This window comes from Ammospiza caudacuta, chromosome 12 (assembly GCF_027887145.1).
Source record: "Ammospiza caudacuta isolate bAmmCau1 chromosome 12, bAmmCau1.pri, whole genome shotgun sequence".
Classification (NCBI taxonomy): Eukaryota; Metazoa; Chordata; class Aves; order Passeriformes; family Passerellidae; genus Ammospiza; species Ammospiza caudacuta.
The window spans coordinates 5,395,933-5,414,960 of record NC_080604.1 but is presented as its reverse complement, the minus strand read 5'-3'; the positions used below and the strand labels follow the sequence as shown (position 1 = coordinate 5,414,960).

General features: G+C 37.7%; 2 protein-coding genes across 4 annotated transcripts in view; one reads left to right on the top strand and one right to left on the bottom strand.

The window, feature by feature from the left end:
• Positions 1 to 19,028, bottom strand: part of CENPP (centromere protein P) — a 114,527-nt gene that overhangs the window by 67,089 nt on the left and 28,410 nt on the right. The gene's annotated exons all lie outside the window — the stretch shown is intronic.
• OMD (osteomodulin) lies at positions 8,698 to 17,841 on the top strand. Its single transcript, XM_058812772.1, has 3 exons — positions 8,698 to 8,876; positions 11,117 to 12,069; positions 12,605 to 17,841. Exons 2-3 carry the CDS (start codon positions 11,139 to 11,141, stop codon positions 12,922 to 12,924), a joined length of 1,251 nt encoding a protein of 416 aa, XP_058668755.1. The 5' UTR covers positions 8,698 to 8,876; positions 11,117 to 11,138; the 3' UTR covers positions 12,925 to 17,841.

Below are 19,028 nucleotides of genomic sequence, written 5' to 3'. Positions count from 1 at the left end.
GAGTAAATGAAAATCTGACTTGAATTCCAAATGCCACGTATCACATACCACGGTCTAAATTATCTGCTAAGATAAATGCAAGATTTACCCTCCATACTCAGTGAATCATGTGAGATGGAAGACAAGGTTATGTATGAAATAAACAAAACCAGACTTGCATGATATTAAAGAGATTTCCAAAACTAATCAATATTTTGAAGTGAGTTGGGATGTTTCTCAAAGCCCATGTGAGCCAGTAAAAGATTGGCGCAATGGAACATGCTGCCCTGCTGCAGACAGCCTTGCTGCAGATTTTCACAGAAAATGTGAACATTCCTACCCAAGTGAACAGTCAGGCTCTGCATTTAACCACTGGGCTGCTGAGGTTGCAGTGGGAACCCCACACAGCCAGGTTCTCCTATGCATGAACACTTTCCTGTCCCAAATCCCTGTCCAGGGGAAATGTGACAATTTCAATGTGACAAAATGAGATTTCTGGCAGAGCAGCACTGGGGACTCAGTTTTGATGAGAATCTCACACATTTCCACAGGCAGCCAAGCTTTGCCCACACTCCCTGTGCAGCAGGGAATTGAACAAGCCTGGATGCACCAGAGTAAGCAGATAAACAAAGACCCCCTGGAGAAGTGATTCACACACCTGGTTCATCCCACCTGTGCTACCCAGCACCTGCACAAAGGTTTCTATCAGAATCAGGCAGAAACACTGCAATCAACAGTTTCTCCTCACAATTACATTTGCAGGAACTATTACAGTGTTACAGTCTCTGCTAAGAATGGAAAAAATCTCAGCTGTCAGGCTGCCAGAGGATGGAAAATTTCCAGCGGGACAGAGAAGGAGCAAGTCACAGACACAAGCATAGACTTGCCTCTTAATTCTTCAGCTGGTGTTATTTCCAAAAGCTGTTTAAACATAAAGACCAATGAAAATATTTTTCTTCCAGAAACACTCTTCACAGAACACTTTAACTCATTTGTGGAAAAAAACCCCAACTGGCCTGCCGTTCTAAAAGATAGCATTTTACCAAAATTTATATCTTATTTAGGCCACCAAGAACATCCAGTCACCATTATTATCCTTCTGTCAGCTCTATCTTATCTCCTTTCTATTCTCCAGGGCAAAACAAGGAACAGACTGAATGAGGGAGTTACCAGTTGGTAAAAAGGGCCTAATTTTAAGCATGAAGAAAACACTTTTGTATTAATCTCATAAGAAGATGTCCAGATTCAGGAAATGACAGAATCATCTAGTATTCTGCAAGAATAATAAAAGCAATTGTCTATACTCATTTCTCCAGCAGCAATATTGTGATGCAGCTTAATTATTACTTGCTTTAGAAAAATTTAGTGATTAATACCTACAAATTAATAACTTCAGGAAAGCTTGGCTTTTTGGAATGCATATTTTTCATTTATAGTTTAAGCTAATACATTCAGTTTTTATTTAGATGTTACCCTCCTTTAAATTAATATTACTGGTATCTTATATTTCCTCAGATACTAGATTTTGCAAGGAAAAAGCCTTTTGACTTAACTCCATTAAAAAATTACTAACATAGAAAAAGAAAGTCAGATAACTTTCAGAAAAACAGCAAAACTAAGTGTCAGTACAAAAGTAGAATATTTTACCCCCATAGTCCCTGGCTGCATAATGCTGTCCTTTAATAGGAACCAGCAGGATCATCATGTAATAGGATGAATTTTGAGATGAAAGAATCAGGGCACTTTTAGAAGCCATTTTCCATGCAAGCACCTACCTAACCTGGGCAGTTAATGATCTCTCTGACAAACTATGCTCCTGTACAGTGGCCTGGAAATTTGAGATGTTTGATATGAAGATAAAATCTGTTGTGATGCCACACGGAAGAAAACACTTCAAACCTCTCACCACCATTATCACACCAGACCCCAAAAGCACTTTCTTAACCAGCATGCCAAGAGATCCCTTGTTTCCCCTGTCAGGACCACAGTTAACAATGAGCATTTATAAACCCACAATTTTTTTATTTCAGAAAAGTAAGTCTGATCTAAACCCAATCTTCAATATCCTTCTTATTGCTTCCCTCTAATAGATGGAAGAAAAAAAGTAGTCACGCTTTATAAAAGCCCTTTTATCATTATTTATACGAAAGTCACAAACAAAGTGAGTATTTTAAAAATATAAAATGTTTCTTACCATAAACTAACTACAACTCTTGGTGCTGTTTTCCTTGAGCGCGTTCCATTGGAGCACACATGTGTAAGGCAATATTTTATTACTCCTGTTTCAGGAATGCTTTGCCTTAGCAACACTGTGTTTTATGGATTCATACTACTTCTAGTGCCTTGTGCTTGGGACAGAAAGGGTAATGTATGCTTCCCACTTGAATAGTTCCCTCCCAAAAGCAGAATGCACAGGAACCTGAGAAGAGGAGAAAATGTGAGCATGGAAAACACATCTGTCAGATGTGCAGCTGCTTTGTAAAGGCACTGCTCTGTCCTTCTAAAAGGCACCTTTCCCCTCAAACATCTCACCATGGCTAAACCCAGTATCTACTTCAGTCATTAGCAGCTCAAAACAACTATCCCAGTCCCCATTCTGGGGCTGCTTTCACAACACACAGACTTATTTAGAAGTTTCAGCATTAAGCCAAGTGTTTGGCAAAGATGTGAAGGGAGATCTGGACAGCTATCTTGCATTAAAAGTGACATTTTTAAAGGGAACTACTACTATCAGCTCAGTCCTGTTAAAGTTTAATCACTCAAAGCACTGATTTCATGCCATTCCCTTACTAAGACCCAATTAATATGTTTTTCATAATTGATTTTTTTTAGAACAAAAACATCATGGATGCTTATATTTTGGCTACAAACAGCTTTAGGCATTTACTCCACTCTTCAAAAAGCAATAGGAAAGGCAAGAGAAAGTGTTGGAAGCAAGACAGAACAAGGACACACTTGCCAGATTACTATGGAAAATCTATAATGTCCAGATCAACTTTTCCTCCTTAATGAAATGGAAAGAGCAGCTGTGGCTGCCCCATCCCTGGCAGCGGCCAAGGCCAGGTTGGACAAGGCTTGAGAAGGAGCCTGGGATAGGGGATGGTCCCTGCCCATGGCAGGGGCTGGAGCTGGATGTGCTTTCATCATTCTGTGATTCTCTGAGTGCTGGTTTAAGTGTGAGCCTTGCTCAAGCCTTCCCAATAAGGCCTTTTAAGGATCCCACAACAGGTAAGAGAAGAAACAACTTCCAGCCAGAGTGATTGGATCAAAATAAGACCCCCCCAGAGCTCTGCCAAGGAGGAGCTGTGACTCACAAAATACTCAAACCACAGAGAAACCCTTTTGATTTGATTAAATCCCATAAATCAAAACACACATTTATTTTATATGTGAAGCACAAGCATTGCTTCCAAAGGACCATTAATATTAAAGAAAGCCCAAGCAAAATGGAGATCAAAATGGAGAGTAAGCAAAGGAAATCAAGAGTAGAGAGATTATATCTTTCCTTATAAGACAATTTGCCAGGGTACAGAATGATGTGTAATAACACCTGGTGTTTCTGTGAAAGCTTCCAAGTCACAGATTCTGGCTGCATTAGAACTGCACTGCAGGCCACAAAGGCAATGTGGTGCCAGCTTTATAAGGTTTCTGCTAAAAGGAGAGGATTTATTCTCTTTAAGAAAAAAGGGATAATAAAAATTAAGAACCATTTTACAGCCGATGTTCCATTTCCAGACTATAGGAGAGAGCTGAGCAGCTCCTGGCAGAACCCTCTGCACCACCAGGCAGGACAGTTGTATTTGTTAGAATATTTCTAGAGCAATAGGTATTTAAGAAAAGAAACACATTCTGTAGTCATTGTAAAATCAAAGACCATCACTTTTAAACACACTCCAAAGAGTAAATAGGAAGCACTTTCCATCACGTACAAGGGGAAAATTTCTGCTAATGCAAAACATTTTCCTACTCATGATCATTCAGGAATGCTTTGGCAAATAACTTAGACAACTATCCTTTATCCTTGCCTGGAAGTGCCTAAAAAACCCTTATAAACATATGATTTTCAGACTGGATACAAACCTGAGAACAATCTGAAGTTGCAAGCACATTTTCTAACTCTTTAACCAAAACTGCAGGAAGTCCTTAGCCATAAATGAATGAAGCAAGCTAATGAGTAAGGTATAAATATAAATTATTATGGTAGAATTCACATGATCTCTTGTAGACATTTACCAGTTTAGGGCACTAAGTCACCAGTTCTGCTCAAAATAAATAAGAAGTGCCTGCTTTGGAATAGACACAGCTCCGTTACCTTCCTCACTTTCTTCCCTTCCAGAACACTGTGTTCTTTTATTTAAAATGTTTATTTGTGAGTGCAAGACCCCTGTCATATACTGTGATCACTGATATGATTTTATATAAGACACAAATCAGACAAACTAAAGACTCTGTTAAAGTTTGAGGTCCAACTGCTAATACTGCAGAAAATGAATATACCTGCACCAGTAAACAGTGGTTGCAAAACCAGACAAATATTCCCAGAACTCCACATGGGAGGAAAACACAGCCCAAAGTCATCTTGGAACAACCAAAGCAGGCTGTATAAAAATACAGAGTATAACACAAGGCATATTTATTAAACAAGGTACTCAATTACTAGAAACACAAGTGTCAGCTGACAACAGCAACTCTCCTCAGCAGATATTTATAATTTCATACAGTTCAGGGTATTTTAGAGTAACCAGACACTGTTTGCTACAGATAATATTGCTTACATCAATTTTCAGCTTGTTTTATTATTCCAGTGTAAATTGTTTATGACTACTTGTTACTGTGTTAGTAGAAACATGATGAGTACACTACAACCCTATTTAGAAGCCTCTTCTGTAGAAAGTAAAATCTATTTCAAAAAACCATAACCTCTCCCAATACACTATTAAATCCTTCTAAGAGTTCTAATCCAGCAATATATTCAGAAAAATGTTACATCCCTCTTCTTCTGTCAGTCCTTCAAAGTCAACTGTCCACTACCATAAACTGAAATTGTCATACAGAAAACCTCACATATTATAAATTTGAACATGCCAGGAAATTTGATACTTTGCTTTTGCAGTACCAATTGTTCCTTGCACATGTTCATGCCCACGTGTAACCAATCTCTAATGAGATCAGAGCTCCTAATGTATTGTTTCTAGATGCAGAGATGCTTCCAGTGAATTCAGCCCTAAAATTCAGTGTATCACTCTTCATTAGTAGAAGTTACTCAATAATTTCCTATGAGATTATAATTAATTCCCATGCTACAAGGTCAATAAGCTCAACTGTTTTAAGTTGCTCAACATGTTCTTCCCAGGAGCTCTTAGCAAAACAAAGCAAAACATTGAAAACAGGCTGCACAAGATGTGGATTGCCAGAGTTTGGATCTCATAATACCACCTACTAAATGGGAAATAAATAGGGACCACACAACAAGGTTCAGGTCAGAGGCAACAGAAAGCACCACACAGGGCACAGCTCTGTCCTCCTTGACTTTTTTAAACAGATCAGGCCTTGTCTCAGCTCTGTTGATATGATTTGATGGCCCCTTTTCCATAACCTTTAAAAACACACTTTCCCACAGGGACACTTCTCTGGAATTTCCATTCCATGAAGAGCAGAGCACCACCAAAGCCTGGGAGGGCTCGGGCTGGGCTGGAGGCTCTGCAAGAACAACACCTTCAGCATCTCAATTTGCTGAGCTCTACACTGCAGTCTGACTTTTCAGAGGGGTTCTGGCACAGGGTGAATAAATCCAGCAGCCACTACAATGTTCAGCCAGCTCTGCTGAAGGCAAGCACAGGTAAGAAGCGCCTCTGGAATTCCCAGAGGCTGCAGTGGCTGCTGACAGCAGAGCTGGGCTGCCAGTTAAGGCCTGAAAATTGGGATGCCAAGAGCTCCTGTGCCTACAGTGTGACTGAAGTGCAGCCCAGCCTCAGTGACATTGCCTCCAGCTGTTTGCTACCCACAGGCTTTACAAGGAACCAAATTACAGCCCTCAGTTCCTGGTTATATCTGACTGTGCACTGCCTTTTTTACTGGGCCCTCACTCACAGCAACAAACATCACCAATTCTTATCTAAACCACAGAATTCCTTCAAAATTGTCAACTGAAGACTTTTACATTCTGAGCTTGAGGCCTTTTCAGACATCTGATAACAGGCCCAGACTTTTGCAATTCTATTAAGATCATGTGTCCAACACAGACCTCAGGCCTAACTTCCTCAGCATGGCTTCATTTGAGTTCCCTAAACTCTTTATAAACAAAATGCACTTTTTTTTCCCCTTTTATACTTTATAAGGACTATTATAAAGGGAAAGGAAAAAATAACTTACCAAGGAAAACCCACCAAACACAAAGAAACCTAAGAATCTTTTACAGTCAGACAGTGAATATAAGGAAAAGGCTAAATAACTGAAAGTAATTTATACTTTCTTATTATCAGGGCCACTCACCTCATGGCCACTGGTGATCTTTTCTACTTTATCCCAAGAACATTTTGACTAAAATCTGGGAATTTTAAATGTGTTCAGTAGACCATACTCAACTAGCTAAAACCCCTTAAATTAATAAAATAATAGAATAGCCTTTCTTGTGTCTTCAGCTCAGGAATAAAATTGGAAAAGCTGACAAGTCTAATAAGTTGAATACAGTTAATGGAGATGGTGAAATTGCAAAGATTTTAATTGATGTAAAGGATCCATCCAAGTTTAGCTAAAGAAAATAAAACAGCTTGAAGACAACTCAGACTTCTAGCTTGCCATACATCCCACTTTGCAACACAACTGCATGAATAAAATGATGAAGAAATTACAAATCAACATTAAAAATAATTCCTTCCAAAGCATTCTTAAAACTAAAAAACAAAACATGCAGAAACCCAATAAATTTTCACAGCCTTTGAAACAAGAAGTCTTACATGAAGGATGCTAAATTTAATCCCCTCATTATCTGCCTTGTAAGGAAATTCCTGCCACACCATAAATGAAAATGAAGACCAAACCACACAATTTGACCAAGATCACAAAGTATAGACTTGTTTGTCTCCAAAACAGCTCTTGCCACAAAACAGGAACTGAATCTTAATATATTCCATGGCTACAGCTGCATCAGCCTCTGAAGCTCAATGTGCTTCAAATCAAGAGCTTCACCACAACTTTTCAAAGGACAGACTCTTCTGTCCTGCCAACATGACTTTTTAAATTCAGCATGAGATTTTAGATCTCCTAAGAGCTTAAGAGATTTTGGGACACAATCAGTAGTAGAAAACAATACAAAAATATCAGGTATGAAATTAGAACTCTAATTTTTATCTTTGGATAAAATAGTTTTATGTATGCTTTACTTATAACTGTTATTAGAACAAAGCTTCCAAAAATATGTGCCATGTTCTTTGTCTTGTGCTTAAAAAACAGCCAAACTTTGTAGCAGCCAGTAACATTTTACCAACTGGTCATAAAAAACTTGGTGGGGCTTTTTTCATCTCTCACTGTGTATGTATTCTATTAATTATTTAAGAAAAAAATAATTACTGGTTTTGATTTAGTGCTACAATTCAACTATTTGTGGCACCATTACTCAAGGACTAGGGAGTTTTAATTTCTCTCTTTCAACCTCTCCCTTGTATTCTGCATTTCTTACCATGACTGCTTTAGTTTATTTCCAGTTTTGCCAACTCCTACGATATCAATTTGGTCATGGTGCTTTTCTGAATGTTAGAATTACATATGAATTACCTTCTTATATGTATTCTTGTCATCAATATTAGAGAAGAAACTTGAAAAGGCTGAGCAAATCATCAGCTTCATGAAGCTCAAAGACAAAAGATGTAAACTTACCACTGCATTTTAAAAAAAGTTATGATACTTCTAAGGCACTTTTTAAGAAGAATTTTTAAGAACCAGATTCTTCCTTGTGAACAGATTTTGAAATAAAGTAATTCTCTTACTAAGCCAAAAGCATAATGAAATGCTTTGGATAAATCATACACTTAAACCACATCACAAAAAAAAATTCCATTTCCTCCATTTTTTTAATATATCACAGGTATTTAGGTATCATACAGCAGCAAAGGCAGATAACTGTACCTTCTTTCTTTAATTCCTCTTAAAACCTAAGATAAATATTTGTCTTGAGTAAAATGGTTTATGTTTCGTGTCCTAATTACCCTTTGCACAAGATTTATGCTCTGTCTATGCAACTTAGCAAAAAAGATGTTGGAGAGTTACTGTGAATGCTCAACTTGAACCCCACCACACCAACAGCACTGTATAGAACAAATCCTTTGCAGGAAGGAGACAGGACATGGACATTGTGAGGGCAAAATAAGGAAGATGTTTATAGAGCTTATTTACAGCACATGCTTCCCCTTGATTTTGGTAAGGTTAATTTTTTTACTGTTTCTTAACTTCATCCTCAGAGGACAAACCCTTCACAGAAGTGAATCACTGCAGCTGAACCCACACAATGAACTAATAACCTCTGTAATCATTTTTGAAGCCTTATTCTCCTTTTTTTTTTTTTTTTTTTTTTGTTTAATGGGAGTTAGTAACTGAAAGAATCTTGCCAATTACATTGAAGGGATTTGAACAAAAGGAGAAATTGCTTCACAGCCTTATGACACAGCATCTACAGCAAGTGATGATGTGGCACAAAGCAGTTTTTTAGATTTTACTGGCAAATCAGAAGTGAGGCCACAAGGCTGTTATTTTGTGTTGCCTTCCCACAAGGCTCCTTCCCACAAAATATGGCTTAGACAAACCTTTTGTTCCTCCAGCTGGAGTAGGCTATGTCTTAGATGATTTCACCAGCACAAGAACTTGCTGCCCTCTACAACTTGAACTTCTCAGACATCCAAAGAGTAAGTTTTCTTGGTAAGCAGGAATAAAATGAACTGATTGTGTTATGTTTCAGTGAAGAGTGATTCATGCATGTTATATAATATTTAGTTTTCTGCTTGCAAATACAATTACTGAGCTCTGACTTGATTACAGATGGTAAAGAATCAAGCTTTTAAGATTTTTCTATTGTTTTTCAACTTTGTAATTATGTTTTATCATATTGTGTTCTGACCTGCATTTCCTTTTATCAAGTTTCATGAGTGTTTTAAATCTAGTTAAGTTCTTAGAAATATTTCATGAAGAGGTGTCCGTGTCCCAGTGCTCTGAGACATCACCTGCAAGCCTGGCAGGACAGTTACTATTCTATCAGTAAGACACACAGCTACAGCCAAAATACCAAAATGTCTCCCCAAAACCAGCTCCTCCCTCTCCATTAAACCTGTGGGAGACTTTGGTACACATTACTTTTTATTTGTCATTTCATCTGATGGGAGCTCTCTTCACATTGCAAGTAGATCAATCCCACAATGGCCTTATTCCTCAGAGTGAGAAGATTTACCTGAGTTGTCCTTCCTCGTTTCTAAGGACAATTGTGGCATCAAGAACAAAAATTATTAATTGGAAGTTTTGTGATATGAGAGAATAGAACCAGAAGGTGAAGCTCAAGTTCTGGACTGCAACTGAAGAGGGAGGAATCAAAAGGAAACAAAGAACATGAAATAGGCAAGGGGGACAGACTGGGGTCTGTCCCACAAAACCAGAAGGCAGCTGTGGGAGTTAGAAATAGATTTTAGATAGACACCAACTGGACTGATTAGAAGATATTTTGATATCACTGCCTGAAATGTGAAACCCAGCAAATTCCTCCTGAAGCACAGAATTCCTTCCCACCCCAGCACAGTGCATTTATGCAGCACTGTGGTGCCAGGCTGCTCTGTGTCTCTGCTAATTGGTAATTAGCTCAGACATCCCACACTGCTGCAGGGATATGGAGTCCCTGGCTTTGCAAAGGACCTACCTGGAGAGCAGATCCTGGCTCCAGTCAGACCTGGTTTAAGGTTTTCATCAGTTATCAAACTCAACTGCACTCAAATGCAAAGTTAGATGTGCAGGTTAGGCAATGCCCCATGGTGACACCAGCCACTGGCACACACAGGCTGTGGCACAGAGCACAATTGCAAGGATGCAGCAAATTCCAATTGTTTGTTACTACTTTTCTCCTTAGAATTCTCTCTGTGCTGTTCAGTTCATAGCATACATCACCCATTAGGTAATCACCACTAGGAATCACCAGAAATGACTGCTTGTCTCATCTCCTTTGTTACTGAGAGTGTTCAGTAAACAAATATTGACAGAGTCCCTTGGGTATGGAACATATATGAAAAACATAAAGAGAATAACTGCTTTTCTCTCTCTGCTTCAGGGTATACTGAGCAAAGTCTCTTAAATTTTTCCATGACTTCTGTGCTTTGACTTGCAGTGTAACATTTTGACTCACTGCTGCTTAAATTGAACAGCTTGACACGATTCACAACTCCCATTCTGCCAAATAACATGATTCCTTTGACTGCATAAAGTGCTCTAAAAAGTTAGACTGGCTTTGAGCATCAGAAATTTGACCTGCAAAATGATTTGCGTTTCACAACATTAGGATTTCATCTGAGAAGGGTATTTGGGAAGTAAATTAGTTCACAGCTATAAAGAACATATGATTACAGAAGCAGAAGAAGACCACAAAGTAAGTTACTACTAAAGATTTATACCATGTGCAGTGCACGATGGTTGAATTGCACTGGCTTTAAATAAATGATGGAACAGAAAAATCACATCATCCTCAACACAGTACTAAGTTAGTTATGTTTTGTACAAAATAGAAAAACACCATAAAATGCCACAGAACATAAAATTTGCAAAGCCACATAGCTTTCTACTTTACATAACATACAATATTTCCAAGTAATCTACTTCAATATTCTTTTTATAGAAACAATCCTGTTATGGTACCCCTCAGTACCAAGCAGAGCACAGGTGGACAGCTGACTTCAGACTTGCCTGAAGTCAGACCAGTAAACCTTCAAGGACAGTAAATTTTTAATGTGGAAGGTACAGATCAGAACTTGGGTTTCCTAGTAATGTCACAGACAGTGTTGCCAAAAAAAGACATTATTCTACAAACTCCATTAGATATTGCTGCTACTTAAAACTTCTGTGCTATTTATTTTACAACTATCTAAAACTTAATGTTTCTTCTCATCAACAGGTCACAACATATCAATTTAAATATGAGGATTCTGAGCCACCTATTGATCCTCCACCTCCTCTGGGCTGCTTTGGTCTTTTGTCAGTATGAAGACTATGATTTTGAGGATGAATATGGTGGGGAGCCAGATCATCAAGTTCCATATTATTTTAACCCAGATGCTCAAGTTGAAGCTCGTTTTCCTTTCCCAGTTGAGTGTGCCAAGGAATGCTTCTGTCCACCAGCTTTTCCCTTATCCATGTACTGTGATCACAGGAAACTCAAGACAATACCAAACATCCCCAATCACGTCCAACAACTTTACCTGCAAAACAACAACATTGAAGCTGTGCCTGCAGGACCATTCACTAATGTTACCTTCATAAGGGAAATTAACCTCAGCTACAACAATATTAAATTTCATATGATTGACCACGGTGTTTTTGCCAAACTTTCACACCTAGTGCAACTTCATTTACAACACAATGAATTGGAAGAATTTCCATTCCCTCTGCCCAGCTCTCTGGAGAGGCTCCTCCTTGGTTTCAATAACATTTCCCGGTTACCTGCAAACGCATTGGAAGGATTGCCCAACGTGACCACCCTTGACCTTTGCAATAACTTACTGGATGACTCAGTACTCAAAGAAAAACCCTTCTCAAACATGAAAAATTTAATGCAGCTCAACTTATGCAACAACAAATTACAGACAATGCCTCCTGACCTGCCACCATCACTTCGGCATCTTTCTCTTGAAAATAACTCCATTTCTCATATTCCAGAAAATTATTTCCACAGACTCCCCCACATCATTGCTCTAAGAATGTCCCACAATAACCTGCAGGACATTTCACACAACACCTTTAATCTACCCAACCTTCTAGAACTTAATCTTGGACACAACAAATTGAAACAAGTGTTCTATATTCCAAGAAGTTTGCAGCATTTGTACATTGAAGACAATGAAATTGAAAGTAGGTTGATGGTTAAACTTTGTAAAAAGCAATAAACTTAGTGGATTTTGGCATTGGTTGTGGAAGGAGTGTGGGGAGAATATCATCCTATATTCTCTGGGATGCAATATAAACACATCCTCAGTCAATTGAGATCAATTTGAAATTAGAGAGGATTTAATTTTTGAAGCTTTCCTCTAAGTCACAGTTCTTTGTAAAAGTTAATACCAGTTTTTCATGTAACAGGTAATTTTTTTAATTGCTTCTGCTTTAGCAACTGATAAAAACATACAGAAAAAAGGAATTATGAAAATATTTCATTCTCATAAAAGAGTAATTACAAATCCCTTACCTCACAACCTTATCTTTTGCAACCCCCCAAACTGGTACCATTGTCAGCTGAGAAATGATTTAAAACAGAGAAGGGTTATATTACTGTGCACCACAAAACCATTTTTTTTTCCATTTTAGATTTTAAAACATAAGTTTCACTTTGCAATAGTGAAAAACATAACCACTTTTTGCATTTTAATTCATATTTTTCACTCCCTCACAGACATCAATGTTACCGTGATGTGCCCAACTCTGGACCCACTGAACATCAAGCAGCTGACCTACATACGGGTGGACCAGAACAAGCTCACGAGCCCCATCAGCACCTATGCCTTCTTCTGCTTCCCTCTCATCAGAACCATTTATTATGGAGAGCAAAATGTCACTGTCAGCAGGCCAAGCCAGCTCAGAACACCGGTGTTCCGGCGGTTCCTGACACCAGAGGAATTCCAGGAAGCAGAAGACAATCAGGAAACGGTGAACCAAGAAACCGAAGAAAATCAGGAAGCAGAGGACAGCTATTTTCATCCTTACTATCACTGAAGTAATCAGTGTTAATAGGTATATATGGAAACTTCTCGTTAGTCTGGGTTATTCATATCTGTGATAGAAAACTGGGCAGTTTGGGATATTCAAGATGAATCTATAAAGTGGAGATAGGAGTTTAAAGTAGGTAAATGTCCTATTATTGGTGTAGTAAAAAACAATACTAGGAACAAAGAGCACTCACCTGAGCATTAGATACAGGTCTGACACATAACCTGACCTGGGTTGATGATGGGCTCACCTTTGGGTAAGCAGCCAAAGTGAATGAAAATTGACTTGAAATTCTGTTCTAAAGTGATCCAATTGCAAAATGACTAAAATATAAATCAGTGTCATAATTCAATAGGAACAAGTGATTAAGGCCCAAAATCCATCCAGCTCTACATCCTACTGCTAACAGCAGTAGCAAAAAGATGCACTAGAGAAAAGGACAAGAGACTGAGATTTCAAAATACTTCCAAAAGGTTCCTCCATATCTCCCAGAAATCCAGATATTTCTTCTTCCAATTTCTAACTGGAGAAGGACATCACAAATACAGAGCTGCAAACCTTCCCCACATTAGGTTTCAAGTGTCCTGCCAAGCTGTATTCTAATATTCACTTCTTTGGATGTCCTTTAACTATCACAGTCTTTCAAAGGAGATTTCAGCTTATTACTAACACAGGCAATAAATAATCTTTCACCAAGCTGCTGGGATCTAGGGAAAAGCATCTGCATTAACACAACTGAACCATTAGCATTTATAATTTCCCTATGCTTCAGCCCATGTTATTTTAGAAGACATTGTAGAAATGTAACGGAATCTTTGCATTTAGAATTATTCATCAAGTAGGACAGTTACAAAGAAAAGCATTGCAGGCTACTTTAACTATTAATTTAACTATTGATCTATCCCAGTTAGCTGTATTCTGCTTCAAAGGACAATCAACATTGCTTTAAGAAACCTGAAGAAAACTTTGAGCTATGCAAACTTTTGTTATATCTTATGCCTAGAAACAGATCCAGATAACTACAGGGAAAGATAACATTATAAAGCACTTTATTGCCTTTTTTTATCACTTAGTTTTTCAGCACTTTTTCCCTGATTAAGCTTTGCTAGCTGTGAGGAAAAAAAAAAATCCCTATTTTCAACAGCAAAATGAAATTTTTGCAAGTGATAGATCCATACATCATACTATCAACTTGGCATAATGTTATGTAGTTGTCCTACACTTCAAGTACAATATAATCAGATTTCTATTAGAATATAGGCAGGTTTCATTTTTTTCCTCTTTGAATTTCAGGGCTTTTTTAGGCCCATAGTAATATTTATGGTTTCTGATGTATCAACTGAAATATTAGGAAATGAAAATACTTAATTACTTCTTTTTAAGAGAGAGATTAACTGTAAAGCTATGAATATAAAAATTAAGAATATATATATACTTTAAGGACAACTGGTTGTAAGAATTTGTGGGTACAAAATTTATTCTATTGTTATTAATTTGTGGATCTTCAGTCAACTAAATCGAGAAATCTGCTCCTCTCTCCTTCCCCTTTTTCTTATCTGCATTCTGAGCAGATCCAGCATTCATAGCAAACTATTTTATGGTCATCTCACAAATTCACAGTGCTACAGAATGTCTGCTTTAAAAAAATTATTATTAATGTTTATCACTCAAACACCTCTGGGTTTCTGAAAAAGGAACATATACATGTATTCATTCCTTAAGTACTCAATATAATTTATGTACACTATATACAAGAATTTAGATATATCTACAACTTTATTGCTTTCTTAATACATACATGTAGTATATTAACTTTTCAACTACTACAGATTTTAAGTGAATGGTGCACAAAATGCAAATCTAAAATAAGAGGCTTTTTTGAAAGGCTTGCTCAGCTTTAAAAATAAAAGAACACTATCCTGCTATAGTGAATATTACATCTTTTATCACAAACTTTTTGCTTTTTAAAGACATTTATGAAAAAAGCTTGGCTTTAGTTTTAAAGTAGAAGTCAAAATATTGATGTATACATTTCTCAGAGTCAGACTGGAAATTATTGAAAACTTCAGAACTGTCTTATTACACTTGACTCATTCAGGTGGAACATGAAATTTATATTACAAGCAGAACTATTATAATTCACTTTTCTTTCAATGAATATTATCACATAATCTGTAGCACATAGGACACTTATTTCAGAAAGGCTTTTACAGTGGACAGAGACCTAAAGACTTGGTAGCCTTAGAGAAATGACAATTATAATAAAGTACTGGATTAATGGATATCTAGCTGAGTGAAATTTGCTCTGGTAACACAGGGGATGCTGTCTGTAAAAGCCATGATGTTTTTGCCTTCCAAATATCTTGGAGTTCTCTGAGGGAATCATGAAGGATATGGAAAAGGGAGATCCTGGTCCAAACAGCCTACAAAAATTCCTAAAGGTCATTAAGGAAATTAAATTGCCACAGATTAAAAGCAACATCACGAACAAAATTCTAATAAAATATGAGAAACAGCTTAAGAATAAATGGTCAGCTCTTGCTGTGGAGGGAATCCCACTGGTGGGAACTTTGCAGAGGGCCTGTGCTGGGATTTATTCCATTTAAAATGCTAGCAAGAGATAGACAAACCAGGCTGAGAAGTGAGATGCCAGCATTGAGTGCTAAGTGTTGCTGGAGAATGGCTGCAAAAGTCCTCAGGATGCTAAAACAGCCAGGGGAGCTCATCACAGGTAAATGAGAAGTGAAGTGCATGGAAATTATGATCTTGGTTCCACATTAAAACTAATGAAGGGTGACCTCACCAACACCACTCAGGGAGCAAGACTCAGAAGTGCTCCAGTAGCAAAAGGTGTTCAGTGAGAACTGGCTCAGCACCCAGGAGTCACAAAAAGGAAACTCACATGTAGAGAGTATGCAGAGACAAATGGAAAACAGGAGACACCCAGACACTGCCATAAATCTGTGCCTCACCCAGACATTGAATGCAGTATTGATTTCCTAAGGCTCAGGTAGCTGGTGGAATTACACAGGGCATGATTGGAAATTATTAGAGCAAGGTCACCCAAGGTAAGGATTGGCTTCTATATCAACAACATGGAATGCATGCACTAGGGCTCAGCACAGAGATAGTTGAGGGGGTACAGGAGATACCCACAAAATTATGGGTTGGACTGACAGCAAGGGTCTGGGATCTGCTCCAGTACCAGGGAAGGAGCCACCAAATGAAGCTCATGTGTTCCCTGTACCCAAGGACACAGTGGGTGCAGCAGCAATTTCAGACATGGTGTTGAGAAAAGACACAGTAATTGTGTTCCTTGGAAGACACCCATTAAAGGTTGCTTAAGGAAACACAGTAGGGACTAAAGTGCTGAGCTGAAAAGAGCTGGGGAATGAAAGAACATTTGAAGACAGGACAGAGACAAGGACCATACATCATTGTTCTGTTCTCTGTCTTCCCAAAGCATCTGTTCATGGGCACTGCTGCACACAGAATATTGTGCACTAACCTTTATTATTAATTCCACACCAGTTCTGTGTTGTCACTATCCTGAACCATGGTAATGTGCTGGTTCTGCTCCTCACTACCACTGCCTTGAGACAATGTAAAACACACCTGCTTCATGTTTGCTCTGGTACCTACTGACAAAATATACAGTGTTTTTAAAGCAGGAAATAGGTTCATAAACGAAGAACTAAACATGCTATTGATTTCATCAGTAACAGCAAAACCTAACAATGAAACAGCTTAATGAGTTTGTTTACAGCACAGCCAGAAAATACAGAAACAAAGCTTGATCTGAGTTTTAACTCTGCATCTCCATGAACAATACCGGTAAAGTGCCAACCACCAGAAGTTATTATAAAAATCACAAGAAAAGAAATAGAAGTAGTTTAATTCAACTGTTTATACTCCTTTCTTTAGCCTCAAAAAAGTGGGAATATACTTTGCTTTTTCCTGATAAATATTTTTTACACTTTGCTTCAATGCTTTGATAATAAAAGTTATGTGGGTGAGCACAGAAACTCCTTTAGAAAAAACAGATGTTTTACAGTTCACATTTTCTGCCTTAGTTTAACATATTCACATTCCACTTTTACAATACAAATCCATTTCCTTCTTTGTTGTCTAACCTGATCATTGTGAGCTATAAGCATAGGCATTTCCTACCTGAAAAGCAGGAAAGGGCAATATACTATATTTTTAACCAAAAAAGTACACATTGAAGAGATTTCACTATCATTTTCCAATACTGCTGCAAGAGTATGAACTATTCAGCTATAAGCCAATTTGCGCATACACTATTGCAGCTTATGGAATCCCACAAATACAAACATTTTAAATGTTTTAACTGTTTCGCCCAAAATTTATATTTCTAACAACCTAACTAATTTAAAAGGAAAATAAATAGAAACACAACCTTGTAATTAATTGCATTAATTCATCATCCACAGAGGAAAAAAAATCAATTCCCCTATTCTACAAGTACAACACAAGGAAAGCAGATAAATGTGAGGATGAGCCATGAACGCAGTAAAGCAGATGCTATGAACAACACAAGGAACAGATGCCTGGAACACTGAAGTAAAATATGGATAAGGCAAATGATTCTTGGAGCCCTGACTCAAATGTCCCTGTGGACATAGTAACAGCTCTCAACAAATGATGGTATTGTCATAAGGAAGTAATGCCAATTCTGGAAGGAATTCTAAGAAATTGTAATAAATTGCAGTAGGTTGGCTTTTGGTTCAGGATGTAACTGATGTCACACAGCAAAGCTCAGGAGAACATGTGTTCAACAGAGAGGTCTGGGTAAATAGCACTGTTACTCTGGTTATTTCTATTTGTTAACCATAGTTTGATTTCTGTTTAATATTATGCATGATTTTTGCAATGTGCTTTATTCATTTATAACATAGTAACTGATAAAAGTTTTTCTCTTCCAGAAATGCAAGAAATAAAGGTAATGTCTTCAGCCTTAAAAAATTCTGATTATAAATCAGAAACATATGGAAGTATGTTCATACAATCACTAGGTCATTTTTCAGCTGTCTTCATTTTGCAGCTGGTGGCCCTAACAGCGACCTAAACTGATTTCATTCACTGAGTCTTGGAAATAGTTGCAACTTTTCATAAAAATCTGGAGGTGTTTATGCATTTCATTTCACGTACTTCTTTAGTGATTCTGAATCTTGAAGAATGTTCTACATTTTCTGTCTAGGACATGAAGACACTTATTTTAGATCTAACACTACCTCTGAACCCTCCTCCCTCCTTCAAGGGTGCTGAGTTGGAATTGACTTTGCTTTACACAACTCTTCTGTAGCACCACCTTCAGTTCTCAAAGCAGCAAAGAAACCAGGAGATTGCTCCCTCCTCCCTCTGGGATACTTTTAGTTCCCAGAATAAATACAACTCCATCATCATTACTGACATTAAACTAGCTTAAAAACTATTTTTACACCCTCTATCAGGACCTTAACAAAAAGCAGAAGGGAATGAAGGAGTCTCAGATGTTTCATATCATACATTTATGCAGCAGCAAAGAGATAAAAGTAGTTTTAGAAACTAGAATTAATCCCACATAAATATCAAAAGAAAAGGCTTGTGTTTTAGAAAATAAAGCTTGTGTAGAGAACCATTCCAAAAAGTTATTTCTTTTAGGTTACAAAAGGAGAAAATAAAAATAGAGCCATCAAGTTAAGTTCTAACACAATGCTTTTGCCCTCTTTAACAGCCAATCTCTCACTGTTTGCAGATTATGTACATGTTATCAGGCTGCTGCAATAACTGCCTTTTCCTCCATAAAACCTTTTCTATTATAATTACTCCAATCCAGAACAGCTGGTCAACATTGTGAGGTGTTTAAATCACACTCCACACAAGTTATGCCAAGGAACCTCCAACGTTGCCTTCCACATGAAGCAGAAATATCACACACAAAAGAAAATCCAGCATTGTGCCCAGGTCTCTAAATACCCAAAAATCTTTAAAAGCTTTCCTAATTTGTCCTCATCTCATTCTGTCTTGCACAGATGTCTGGCCAAGAGAAGACACCGACTTTGAGCATTCTCAAAGGGATTCCCAGCACCCACCACAAGCACAGGTCA

Excerpts from the sequence above, each read along its gene's own strand:
- OMD (XM_058812772.1), top strand. The coding sequence starts at position 11,139 with ATGAGGATTCTGAGCCACCTATTGATCCTCCACCTCCTCTGGGCTGCT. Across the intron at positions 12,070-12,604 it reads TGAAGACAATGAAATTGAAA|ACATCAATGTTACCGTGATG; the intron begins GTAGGTTGATGG and ends ACTCCCTCACAG.